This window comes from Macrobrachium nipponense, chromosome 4 (assembly GCF_015104395.2).
Source record: "Macrobrachium nipponense isolate FS-2020 chromosome 4, ASM1510439v2, whole genome shotgun sequence".
NCBI lineage: Eukaryota > Metazoa > Arthropoda > Malacostraca > Decapoda > Palaemonidae > Macrobrachium > Macrobrachium nipponense.
In genome coordinates this window covers 45,712,994-45,727,993 of record NC_061100.1, presented here as the reverse complement: position 1 = coordinate 45,727,993, position 15,000 = coordinate 45,712,994, and the positions used below count along the sequence as shown (strand labels likewise).

At 35.5% G+C, this 15,000-nt stretch overlaps 1 protein-coding gene across 1 annotated transcript in view; it reads left to right on the top strand.

Moving 5' to 3' along the window:
* LOC135210900 (protein turtle-like) overlaps window positions 1–15,000 on the top strand; it is a 194,512-nt gene that overhangs the window by 121,656 nt on the left and 57,856 nt on the right. Inside the window, 3 exon segments of the mRNA XM_064243838.1 lie at window positions 1,933–2,055; window positions 7,973–8,272; window positions 9,457–9,608. Of these exon segments, the coding sequence (XP_064099908.1) occupies window positions 1,933–2,055; window positions 7,973–8,272; window positions 9,457–9,608 (575 nt within the window).

Here is a 15,000-nt window from a genome sequence, read left to right as displayed (position 1 = left end):
GAGAACAATTCCGCCATTACCAGAGCGCATAAGTAGAGGCGGGGGGGCACCCACTCAGTTCCATAACGAACGTCTCCCAGCGTTAGGAGATAATTCTTCCATTACAAACGTACAAATGATTGGCTAAACAAAGGAACTCGACGAACTACTAGTTCTGGGAAACTTTAAAACACCAACTTACGAGTTCCGCCTCTGAACAGCCATTCCTCTGATGTCCAGTTGTTTTCAGCCTGAATTTAGGTCATTCTTTAGTTCTCTTCGTGTTTTTTACTTTTAGTATTCTTTTATCTTTTCAGGTTGGTCATGTCTTGGTAATATTTTCTGGTGCATTTTCATGAAGTACATAACTGTTTGTTTTTATTACATACGTATTGGTATTTTATTTACCATTATGTGGAAATATTTGAACTTTTTTCATTAGTTGTAATTTTTCGGTTTTGCGTACTTTTTAATCTTAAAATTCTAAATTCTTTGTATATTTTAGTAACCTTATTATCAACTATATATCTCATAATTACATCTGATTTTATATTAACATGTGTTTTGAATTGTAGAATAGCCTTGAAGATGTGACGATGCGTTACGAAACAATATAAAATAAATGTGAGTCATAGAAATCTTACTCGTATCCGGTTGATTTTGCATGTATATATAGTATATATGTGTACACACACACACACACACACACACATATGTATGTGTGTGTGTACACATATATACTATATATACATGCAAAATCAACCGGATACGAGTAAAATTACTATGACTCTCACATTTATTTTATATTATGTTTCGTAACGCATCGTCACACACACACACACACACACACACACAACACACACACACACATATATATATATATAATCTAATGAACACATGATTCACAGAAATAAATTTCTGGCTAATGCCGGGATCGAACTCTAGCCTCTGAAATGAAAGGCCAAGTCAGTACCAACTGAATCACCTCAATGCCGTAATCGGTATGGTCTTGGCCTGCCACCTCGGTGGCCGCGAGTTCGATTCTCGGGCATTCCACTAAGGTGTAAGATATGAGTATTTCTGGTGATAGAAGTTCACTCTCGACGTGGTTCGAAGTCACGTACAGCCGTTGGTCCCGTTGCTGAACAACCACTGATTCCATGCAACGTAAAAACACCATACAAACAAACAAACATTACCAAATAAGCCACACAAGTCATAAAAGAAGTTGGAACAGTAGTACTTTCTTACCTGAGATTCTATCTAAGCAATCGGTCGCCTAACATACTAACGAATTTTACCCACTTCCGACCTAGCAGTGAAATTAAGGGTAGCCTTTTCATTCGAATTACCCCTTCAGTGTGAATACGCATGATTTGTTTGAAAGACTGGACACATGCTTCCCAGAAATAGATTTCTGACTCACATCGGTATGGAACCGCTGTCTCTCAAATGAAACATGTGTTCAAGTGTTCATTGGCTGCATCATATTCACGCTTAAGGGGCAACTAGAATGAAGTGCTATCAATTGACTCACTGATGGGCCAAGAAGCTCCCCACGAAAAACCTTAGGTACAGGAAGTACTTCAGTTCCAACTTCTTTTGTGACTTGTGTGGGTCAAATGGCAGCGCCTAGGCTCTTTATTTGAGAGAATGGAGTTCGATCCTGATGCGAGCCTGAATTATATATATACTATATATATATATATATATATATATATATATATATATATATATATATATATATTATATATATATATGTGTGTGTGTGTGTGTGTGTGTGTGTGTGTGTGTGTGTGTGTGTGTAAATATATTTATATAATCAAATGCTAATTATGTTTTAGGTATACTCTATAGAAACGTACTTGATTAATTGGAATGAGTGTACCTTTATGAATAAGAACCTCTCAAGCCTGACTTTAGTTCTGATTTCTATCCTTGTCCCTCCTTTAGCTCCGCCGGACAGCGTCAGCGTCATCGTGCACAAGAGCGACGAGCCAAGCATACGTGTAACCAATGTTGTGGGACCCTACCTAGAGGGAGACATTCTCAAACTCACCTGTATTGCTCATGGAGGTAAGTTTACCATTACCAAATTTGTGCACGATACTCTTATCTTCAACCCCCAAATGGGAGGGGGTAGTGCCATCAGTGCACCTCACGTGGTGCACTGTAGGTATTATTCAAGGGTATTTGCAGCGTCCCTTCGGCCCCTAGCTACAACCTCTTTCATTCCTTTTACTGTACATCCGTTCATGTTCTCTTTCTTCCATCTGACTTTCCATCCACTTCGAACCTTCTTACTGTCAAGTTCCGTTTCAGCGTTTATTTTAATTTCTGTAGTTATAGTCTTCTTTAAGAAGGAAAGATTATAACCAACAGTTTTAAACATATTCACAAAAATATAATTTCTACAATTTCTGAATTTTCAACAAACAAAGAACATAAATATTTTTCCTTACTGGGATTCAGTAATAGAGAGACTTTTTTATGATCAGCACCATCTTTTCATATTAAACGAGGGATTGTTAGTCTCGTTCACGTTATTGAAGCTATAATGAAGGATGGGGTGGTTTTGTGCTTGGAAAAAACCTGACTTTCATCTAAGTCCATGATGATTCTCAAGACGGTTTCCTTCTGGGAAATAGATTTTTACAAATGATGAAATCGTTCCTCTAACTTTACAATGAAGACATGAGTAGGCCTTTTCCTGGGTGACATTTCTTAATAATTTCATTCTTCATCTTGGGTACTATCTTTCATAGTATAAGGATTCAAGTTTTGAATCATGACTGACTGTAAGCCAAGAAGGTGAACATCTGATAGATTCCTTGGATAATGCATATTCTTAACAGACTGTAATCCAAGAAGGTGACCATTTGATAGATTCTTTGGATAATGCATATCCATACCACAACTGCCATAGGCGTCAAAACTCACAAGATTTCATCACCGGAGAAGTGAGTAGGCTCACTGATCAACAGGACACACCAGAAGCCTAGCTAAGATCGGGAAGAAAATAAGCACTCAAATCAGTAACACAATCGCTTGTTTAATCCCTGTTCTGAGATAATCAGACATAAAGTCATCGCTATCACAGCTGTAGTAAGTCCTTACTACGCTTACATTATAGTTTTAACCTAGAACTTTCAAGCATCCTCATTCACAATTCTGGTGATGGAGAAGCCATCGCAACAAAAAATTATCCTGCAACGTAAATATTGTTCAGTCAATATAAACATTGATGATATAGTATATTAGCTGTATATGACTTGGTAATTTATTATTACTGGATGGTGACTGTCTACTGAATACAAAGGTTCGTACAACAAGTGGCCAATGCCATTATGTCATAGCTTCAAAATGGTTTAGGTTGCTGGGAATGACTATCCACTTCAGTGACAGCAGTCAGTTACTAGGTACCGTCAACAAGGCAATCATGATGTGGCTCGAAATCTCAAGCAGCCTATTTACGAGTTATGGTGAAGTACAAGGGAAAGACGTAAAAAACCTTTGAAGGTGCTTGAAACTCATGATTTATGTAATATATAGGCTGTTAAGCCAAGCACCAGGGCACTTTTAGCCATTTGGTGCTCAAGACAGTATTATGAGGAAATCCCAAAAATAAAGATGAGGTACAAGGATCTACAGGTGGAACTTGGAAAAAACTCCACAATTGCATTGAGACAGATCTCGGACAGCAAGACTGATGAAAGGAAGGGGGAATCGAGGTAGGGTAAAAGGCTACAAAGTGAGTGCAGCTAGGGCCGAAAGGACGCTGAAAATACTCTTCAGTAATACCTGCAGTGCATATCGTGAGGTGTACTGTTAACATTATCCCCTACAGAGTACCTGAAGTACTGATTTCATTTTTTTCTGTGGGGCCTCAGAGGAATGCTTTATTCCAGATATCATCCTCTTCTAAGGTCAAGCCAAATCACAGCCCATGGTGCACCAGTGACACCAACACAAGAAGCTTCATTACTAACATACTCAAGGATGCCAGATTACTTGTACGACCAGTGACTGGTAATACCTCTGCTGTCATCATTGGTGACAATTTCATGTCTTTTCATTAGAAAACACAACGACACCTCTAATCCCTAAACTACAAAAAAAGTATATCTTAGTTTAACCAGACCACTGAGCTGATTAATAGCTCTCCTAGAGCTGGCCCGAAGGATTAGATATTTTTATATGGCTAGAAACCAATTGGTTTCCTAGCAACGGGACCTACAGCTCATTGTGGGATCCGAAACACAATATATCGAGAAATGAATTTCTAATCATCAGAAACAAATTCCTCTGACTCCACGTCGACAGAGCGGGGAATCGAACTAGGGACTACCGAATTAGTAGGCAAGCACGTAAACCACTCGTTCAATGAGGAACTTCCCGAAACTGCAGGTTCACAAGAATGACATAAAAAAAATAGAAAGTAACCACTCCGAAATGTGTAAGAAATGGTGGGGTTTTCAGTGTCCAAGTGAATCATGGACTAAAGTTGTTATATTTCTACTTCAGAGCCAAGATGATATTGCCATTACTTACGTAGTCCATGATACCCCTGGGCACTGAAAATCCCACCATTTCTTCCACATTTCAGAGCGGTTACTTTCTCATTTTTTTCTAGGCCATTCATGTGGACCTGCAGTTTAAGGATTAGAGGTGCCATTGTGTCTTCTAATGAAAAGACAGATGAAGAAATTGTCACCATTGATGACAGCAGGGGTATTACTAGTCACTGATCGTACAAGTAATCTGGCATACTTGAGTATTCGTAACAACATCGTTACTCTCTTGTCTAACGAACTCAGGATAGAGCCAGATGCAAAGTGATGGAGGTACTACAATGTCAGCAAGAATGACGATGTTCCCTCACCTCCTGTAATCAAGTTCTGCAAGGCACATATAGCGGAAGAAACGAGAATTATGTTTGCGAGTCTCCACCAGACCCTTTTGGTTTTTTGCCCATGTTGCTGACTTCTGTTTTAGCGCAGTGCTTGCCTCAATTACAAGTGGGTACAGAAAACAGTATGGGAGAGAGGAATTGGACTGACTGACTTCCGTCCTCATTCTTAAAGCACACTTTCTGCAAGACCTTCAGCGAATCTGGACACGCTGACTCTCAAGTCAGGCTATACGAGTCTGCAGTGTTTATGTAGCAGACGCATGTTCGAATGGAAGATGTAACCGATTAAAGCATAATATTGTAAAGGATGTTTTTTCCCTTTTTTATTCTTTACCACGGTAAAGTACGGATTACATTAAATATCAATAAGTTGCATATATTTTTTGTATCGTCGTATAAAATAAATATTAAATTTTCTATTTACCTTTATTTAGCTTTATCTTTTTAAAATTTGTGAAAATTCTGGCATTTTATTCCAACACTGACACGGGATCGAATTGATAAATCATCTTTTCTGAAGTAAATACCTAATAAACGAAAAAAATACCATGAATGAAAAAAAGAAGAAGAAAAAAGACGTTAAACTACAAAGATTCAATTTTGGATATCACATTACTTCTGAGTACCAGAAACTAACGATTCAGTTGCCATGAAAATTTTCAGACAGTCAGTCATACAAATAAATCTCATTCCGTTTTATTGTTTTAGCCGAACCCACATTAAGCCTAACACAAATTTGCAAGAATTCTAGAAACCCGATGTCCCCCTCTTGGTTAAAATACAAAAGTCTCAAATATGTTTGGGATAAGAGATTCGTTTAATTAAAAATTTTACTTATCATGCCACAGAAATCTACCTCAGGCTCTGAGAGAGAGAGAGAGAGAGAAAGGCTGTTGTCGAAACATCGATTGAAAACCAAAATTCTTTGCGCTTAAGCCGATTACAGACGGTTAGAAAGGAACCTTCATTTGATCCAGAAATGGCCTTAGACAAGTCTAAGGAGGTCTTCCTGAGAGATGGTCCTCGTTAACATGGGGGACGGACAGCCTTCGTTTATTGTGCCGGCCGTAAAAATAGAAATTGCCAACGGCAAAGCCGTGAGCAGTGTTTACTTCTTTATATATTACTTCGCTGCATCTGCTGTTGTTCAACTATGAAGCTGCTGCTGTTTTTGTTAGCAACAACTGTAAATTGCGTTTGGTATTCTTCTGCCTTCTTCCTGGGTAAACAGTTATTCTTTCTTAGTTTCCTGTTTAACAGCATGAACTCATTTTCGACATGATTTCATGAATGTTCTTCAAAGTAAAACTGTTTTACTGTTAGTTATAGAAATATGTTAACAAAAACAACATTTTGTCAGTTTTCCCCTAGTTAATGATTCTGATATTGTCCATCGTTGTTTCTGATATTTGTGACTCCCGTGTATCTCGTTATGTGATACACAGTTGATTCTGCACGGTAAATAGCAAAAGAGAAGCATTTAGAAGATAGCACAATATAAACCACAATTAAATTAACATGAAACTCAGCACGATTACTACAGTTTATACTAAAATGTAAGTATATATGTATGTGTTTATATATAGATACTTAGATAAATAGATATATAAACGTATATATATGTGTTATATAATAATAAATAATTAAATACCATATATATATATATATATATACCTATATATATAAATATATATACATATATAATATATATTAATTATCTATATATAATATATATTATATATATATATATATATATATATAATAAATATATATTATATATAATAGATATATATAAATTATATATCTATATAATATATTATATAATAATAGTACTATATATATATATATATATATATAATATATATGGTATATATAGATATATATATATAATTAATAATATTTATTATATATATATATATATATATATATATATATAGGATATATATATTATAAATATAAAGAAATAAGAACCCTATACCACCACTAGCAGACGTCGCAACATTCTACCATCCCCTGTAAATGGAGACAGCCGGCAGTGTAATATTATACTGAACCGCAATAGCTAGATTGAAGAGGCCTGGATTAGAAGAATGCTCTAGAATGTGCCATGGGAAAAGAGCAATTGGTGGCTGGAGCAGAGCGGGAATGCTCTCAGAGATAAACACGGAGAGGCCTCTCGCTGGTTCAGCCCCTGAAACATTCCTCTTACTTTAAGTGTGAGATAAAAGGAAAAATAAACGCGCAAAACTTGAATTAGAAAATTGCGTGCGTAAAGTGCGCGGGTTTCCCTTTTCTTTATCGTGACCGAAAGCCTTTTGTCTCCCATTACGAAAGGACCGCGCAATTGCTTTGAAGAGAAATCAATGGTAAAATGCTGCTTGCGAGGTTGCAGGCAATTCCCAGCTTTCAATTGGTGGTCGGGGCGGCGTGAACATCCAATTTGAGAGTTTCTAATCCCCCTTTCCTGATGCTCGCTGCCGTTTAACATTAGATGAGGACTTACTAAAATGGAGGTTGCAGAGATGCTTGCCTTTCCTTTTATTTTTCCTCTTTTTATTTTTGTTGTTCCTGCAATAACAGAGAGGGAAGGGAGATCTTTATGTCCAACACAAAACTGGGTAGTTTGTGAGGATTTACTATTTAATTTAATTATGTCGCCAGTTACGAAAATGAAAAAATCGCTTTTCACCTACGTACATAACGTTAGATATTTTGTGTGTACGTACCTGTTCATGTTATACACAAGACAAAGTGTATCGATTGTTATTTAAGCACTCTGGTGACTTTTTTTGTGCCAAGAAATCATTTGGTTACTTCACTGTCTCTTTTTCAGCAGGAAGTTTTCAAGTTTGTATGATTTAGCATGCACGATAAGAATAGGGATCATTCATTAATGGGTTATCCTTTTATCTAATAACAGTTTTCATGTCGTGACTTTCTTCCCTACTTGTAAATCCGATGGATGATATGAATTAACATCACCCCAGACATCAGTCCGTCCTTCATCTGCAACAATTTTTACAGATCAGGCTAAAGGAAAAAGCTCTTTCTCGTGACACGTGGCACATTTTTTCTCTCTAGGAAAACCTCGCCCTTCTGTCGTGTGGTTTGAGGATACTCATCTCCTTGACAGCCACATGGAATCCGAGGATTTAGAGAAAAAATCAGCGACGCTTGCTGCACCAGGAAACACAACATTGCCTGCCACAGGGCCCACTACAAACTCTCCGACAACGGGTCCTCCTCAAGAAAAGGAACCAAGAAATACGCTTACGTTGGGCCCACTTACACGTAGTGACCTGAAACTGCTGCTTACTTGTGAAGCTGCAAACAATAACATCACTTTGCCAATCTCCGTCGTCGTCATGGTGGAAATGAATTGTAAGTAATAGCTAGATACTGAAGTGGTCAAAGAATTTGCAATTTGAGAATTGTGTTATGTGGCACTATCAAAGAAAACGTAAAAAATACATGCATTTATTAATACTACTAAAAGTGAGGTGAATATTTGTTTAAAGATTCTGTAGCTTTGCAAAAACTGATGGAATTGGCGAATAAAGGCAAAATGGATAAGAGGGAAATATACAAAAACGGGAAACGGTATTCTAACGCCTGGTAAATACATTACTAAATTCTATGTTCTGAAAGGAGAGGGGTTGAAAGTTGCAGTACTTTAAAGTTTGGCAAATAATAATATTGTAAAAATGACGTTTTAAAGGGAAACAAAAGATTGAATGCCTGCCGCCGTTGTTGAGTTATACCATTGTGAGAATTTGCACAAAGATATAGGGTTTGCTTAACGAGAGAGAGAGAGAGAAGAGAGAGAGAGAGAGAGAGAGAACGTTTGTGTTTCAGTATTGCTTGATAAAACAAATGCTTGTTGCAATACACACACAAATATATATATCCATGCGTGTGTATTGCAACAAGAATTTGTTTTATTAAGTAATACAGAAACACGACCGCTATCTTATCCCTCTCTCTTTAAGCAAACAAATGAATGAAAAATAAACCTGATGGCTCTGTTTAGACTGCAGAAAAGTGTAATAACATTCAGCATATATGCGTAACTCTTACATATGCCTTCTTGCCTTGGATCATCGGTGAGTTCGCGCTGAAACCTCTGCGTGTAATTTCGAACTTTGCCAAGAAAGGTGATAGCTTCTTCGCCTATTGCCCAGCTATCACCCTCCGTGGCAAGATTCGGACCTAGACACAGGTTCCAGCGCGAACACACTAGCGTACCTAGCAAAGAAGGTATATGTAAATGTTTACACATATCTGCTGAATGTTATTACACTTTCCTGATGTCTAAACAGACCCATCAGGTATATTTTGCTTTCATTTGTTGCTGCATATTGAACTTCAAATTCTTTTTCTCCTCTCTTATCAGACTGTAATAATAAATGAAAGATATTTTTTTATAAAAACAATAGTTGATCTGATTAATTCTGGTTTACAGTGGCAATAAGGGCAGGCAGTTTTATATCAGGTTATATATAACGGTGTGTTTTCCTATATATGCGTACTTCGTAGCTTAACCTTTCTTGACATATCTTTTTCAGTACCGCCTTTTTCGGTAGTCATTCGGTCCACTGAGTTACCCCTGGTGGCGGAAAAGGAATACGAAGTAGCCTGTGAGGTCATAGGGTCTCGTCCCCCACCAACTATCACGTGGTGGACTGACGATCAGAGGGTTCTACAAGCGACCAAAACGGTAGGTGATAAACGCCAATATATTCGTCTAGTTAATACGCACACACACACACACACGCACGCACACATGATGCTCCAGGCGTGTTGGATTCTAGGTACTAATCTCCTTATAATCCCTATCCGTCACTTATAGGACTCTTTGTACTCTTAGTTTCTCATGTAAGTCAGTTTGTCTGCTAAGTAAAGGACGCTGAGTCGAAAGATCTTGCAGATACTCCGTTGTTTATCTTTCCTTCGTGGTTTATACCTTTATTTATGAATTTATCACGTTCCAAACTTTCGTGAATCAGTTATACATACACACACACACACACACACACACACACACATATATATTTATATTTATATATTATATATATATATATAATATATATAAATATATAAAAATATATATATATATATATATATATTATATATATATACTATATATGCGTGTGTGTGTGTGTGTGTGTTTGTGCGTGTGTGTTGTGTTGTGTGTGTACTATACCAAGAGGAAATTAAATAAAATAAAACTGCCTGTAAATCCTGTTTCTAAGCCATCTTCACAGGACTGACAGGTAGTGGTAGAAATTTACAGTGCTAGAGGGACAGTGCAAACGAACATAAAGGACGGTTAAGGACCCAAATACTCACATCTGAGTAAAAGTATTCCGTTTACAAATCTGAATACCGAAACGGGTTTTCGCCTACCTTTTTCCCATCCGTAATAACGACCTTCCTTAAAATTGATATATTTTACTTATTTCTTTTTAAATGAATGGATCAAATTTATTTATGCCTTGATGGATATTCATATTCTTTAAAAAATGGGTTTCTTTTATAAAACTGGAGTTAATGATGTTTCTTTCCAGTGCATTAATATAATAATCTGTCTTTTTTTTTTGCTCCTGCCCCCGATTGATTTTATGATCGTTTTCACTAACACGTTCGAAAATTCCACAGTTCACCTCTGCACATCTTATATATTTTTTATACTGACCTACTCGCTTCCCTAAGATTTTCAAGTTTTACAAATATAAAAGTTATCACACGACTTGGAATTCCATATACATACCCCTTAGTATTGTTTAGTGAGATTTTGTGAGTACATGTTCAAGTGCTTTATTATTCGAAAATGTTAAGTAAACACCACACTTATAAAGTAGATGAGGAATATCTTAGAAACTGTTATTATATGGTAGTACATGCAAGTCTTTCTGTGTAGTAAACTTCTTTCTCATCATTAAAATGTCTTTTTTTGCCACGTTTAATTATATATAAAAAAATTGGATATGCTATATTCCTAATCATATCTATTCCATCTTCAATGCATTCAATGCTACATGTGCGTAAAGTTCTTAAAAAAAGATGTGAAAACTGATTTCTTAACTTTATTGCTGCGACCAGACTAAAAATGTACTTGGTCAGAAATATCGGTTGATTTTCCCACACACTGACACCTATTGCATTTAAACCTATTCACCCTCGTGTCCCTCCTTTCTTTAACCTCACAATTAACTGCCCTACTTGAGGCCTCACTGTAACTTCCATAAGCATCCACAGAATTGGACTAATCCCTTCAGCGCTTGCATCACTGAGCAGAGCTTCATGATGCATAAGCTTCCGATTTCCTACATTCAACGAATACTTCAAATGCTCACTCCAACGACCGAGGACTGCATTCTCGTTACACAGTACCTCTCCATTTGCATATTGTAATCTCAGATTCATTTTCTTCTTCTCATCCCCTCTCCTTAAATGTACCTGCTCGCTAGCAGAACAACTTCATATTCTCTTCAAAGTCTAAGTCGCCTTCTCTAGCAGTTATTTTCTTATTGCACGCTATCTTTTTGAACAGACAGTTCATCTTACTGTAACTCGTACACGTCTTGCAGTGATATCGTTGATAATTGTTTTCCTCCATTGCTAAATATATATATCCTATGCCTAAGGTTATTTAAATGTCTGTACCATGCTTTTGGTATATAGATGACATACGGCTTTTATATATTTATATAGATATATATGTATATAAAACTTCTAAAATGTTGAGGTCTGTAGCAAACTGGGCAGAGGTTAAAATAGATAAATCATCGATATGTAAAGGGTGACCAGACTCCTCGCTGGGTTCTCTAATTGCACTATAACTAGGTCTTGAAAGATAATTGCCTGTACGAAATGACCTACCAAGGTTTTCAAACCATCTCATCCAAGTTGATCTGGTAGTTTTTCCAACATAAGTGGCATCACAACCACTGCACTGACATTTATAGATCAGATTGGACTTAAGGCTTGTTGATATAGGGATTTTAATTTTAAAGAAATTTCTTAATTCATTTTGTAAAGTAAAATATATTTTGATATCTAGCTGAGGGTAACCAATGGACAAAATAGAAATTAATTGCTTTTTTAGATCGTAACTATGAGTTCCAGTAAAAGTTAAAGGTAGATAAATTACAGGTTTCTTTACGTTAGCGGTAGTTTCAGGTTGTTTGTTTCCATATAATTTTGAAAGTTGTTTACCAATATATGTATTCACGTAATTCAACGGATAGCCATTGTTTTTTAAGAGTGATCTTAGAAATTCCAATTCTTCGTGTAAATTCAAATAGCTAGAACGAATTTTATATGCTCTGGTAACTAGCGTAAATATTAAATTCATCTTATATTTCAAAGGTGTAGCTGATTGAAATTTAGATATAAGTAAAATCTTAATAATAAATTTCACACTTCATTCTTTAGAAAGCCTACTTTCACAGGTCTTATTAATACTAATGGATTTTTCGATTAATAATCATCTTCTCCATATAAGCACATCATCACCATCTTTTATTCCTCAAAGAACGTGGAATCTCAACAAATAAATTCGCTAGTAACAGATTACATCTCAGAAGGCTTAGATAATTTTTTTTATTCATATACGTAAAAGCATTAAGCTAAAAATGTCCTTTAATATCCAATTCGCTCTACCATGGAAATGATATTTTATCATATATGTTAAGCGAAGGGGAATTTTTTGGTTGATAATAAGTTCGTCGTCTCGTGGGATCAAACCGCCGGAAAGATCGTGTGGTCTAAGGCCGGTCACTGCAGTCCTGAGATCTGGTATTTTCGCTGGTTCGATCCCATGAGTCGACGAACTTATTATGAAAAAAAAAAGAAAAAAAATTCCCTTTCGGTTAACATATATATATGATAATATATATTTCCATGGTAGAGCGAATTGGATATCAAAGGACATTTTTTAGCTTAATGCTTGTATATGAATCATGGTGATGTGATAAAATTCATATATATATATATATATATATTATATATATATATATATATATATAATATATATATATATATATATATATATATATATATATATATATATATATATATACATATATATATATATGATAATATATATTTCCATGGTAGAGCAATCGGATATCAAAGGACATTTTTTAGCTTAATGCTTGTGATATGAATCAATGGTATGGTGATAAAAATTACATATTAATAATATATATATATATATATATATAGTATATAATATATATATATAATATATATATTTATATATATATATATACATATCAATCTACTGATAATATATAATTATATATAGATATATATATATAGTATATATGTGTGTGCTGTGTGTGTTGTGTGTGGTGATTTGTGTCTGGTGTCTGGGTAAAAAATGGTATCTTTGTTACAACAGAATTCCATCTAATAAAAGGAGCCCATAAAAACTCCAAAATATAAAGAGAAAATACTATATTTCAGAGACTGCTGTCTCCCTATTCAGGTAGATGAATGAGAAGAGTTACAGAAAAGGTGGTATTTATACCAAGAGATCCATCCACAGATAAGCCAATTTAGGTCACTCCCGCTCATAATCTTCCTTTAATCCTCTTAAGCGTTGGTTGAATGAAAACTTTGTCAATGAGATCTGAATCGCATGTGCGTGTGCGCACGCGTGGGGGCGGCGGGGGGTTGGGGGGGGGGGGGGGGGGGGCGGCGGACGAGGGTAAAAAACAGACCAAAGGATTGAGAGATTTTACTTTTAAAGAAAGTCATTTTCTAGCTAACAGCATTAATCAAAAAATAAAGATTACAAAAGCAACTCAGTTTTATCAACAAAAAGATCAAAATTAAAGGGGTATATACTCTATTTATTTCAACAAAAGTAATTACATTTGAGATTGACCCTCAGACCAAGAACAGTTGTACAGTACTAACGCACGCACATGACTGGCCAAGTAGATACCAAGTCATCAACAAGAGTTAGTGATACTCGTTAGTTCCACGTTTAATTGGGAGCAGCATTACATTTGTTAACTGTTTCGTGTCAAGTGAATGTGGATTCTAAGGGTAAATTACCCACTTGTAAATAACTTCTCATATAGCGGAGATAACGATATCATTGATACAAGGAAACATCAAATTCGTACATAAGCACGCTGGCACACGAACACAACTATTCAATTATATCATTAACAACAATGACTTAAACAGGCCAATCTTGAGACTTTGCACCCAGAAGTTATATATACTTAGGGTAGCAAGTTTACGTCTTGCAATATCTGTACCGAATAATGACTAAAGTTAAGGGAAGATTTCATTGCAGCCTCAAATTAAAAATATTTTGCCCCATAAATTATAAAATTATATATATATATATATAATTATAATATATTTATGTATATCTTTATATATATATATATATATTTATATATCTATCTCCTCTCTCTCTCTCTCTCTTTATATATATATATATATATATATATATATATATATATATATATATATATATATATTGATATGAATTTGCCTGGGGATCTAAGTTAATAAATGGATTAAACTGAAGATCCACGCAACTCACCTTGGAAAATGCAAAACATCAAACTCTGGGATTGAGGTCAGATAAAAGCATATTCATTAAATAATCCACAATTATATATCAAAATATATTTCTATGTAAAACACATTATATATAATTGTGGATTTTTTAACAAGTTTGTTTTCACAAGACTGTCAATTTCTTAACAAAAGCATATTCATTAAATATGGCTGAAGGCCTGCTTCAAAAGGGGAGTGATTAGGTAAACTCTGGGTTATAACTTAATTAACTGTATAATTTTACAAATAGAAAAACATATCAGAAGAATGGTTAGCATAACTTGGACAGAATACTATAGTCCCTCACTATAAGAGGAAAAAAAAGCAGTTAGTAGGATATTCTTGAAGAAAACACAACTGAAGCCCGTTTCAAAGAGCACCGTAAGGAGAGGGTGTATGGGGGAAGCCAATACTGGAATGAGGTGCCTAAATAAGGAATCTAGGAGTTCCAATGAGGGTGCCGGGAAATTAACTCAGATTCTGGCAATTTACAATTTAACAATTTATGTCACACTTCACTT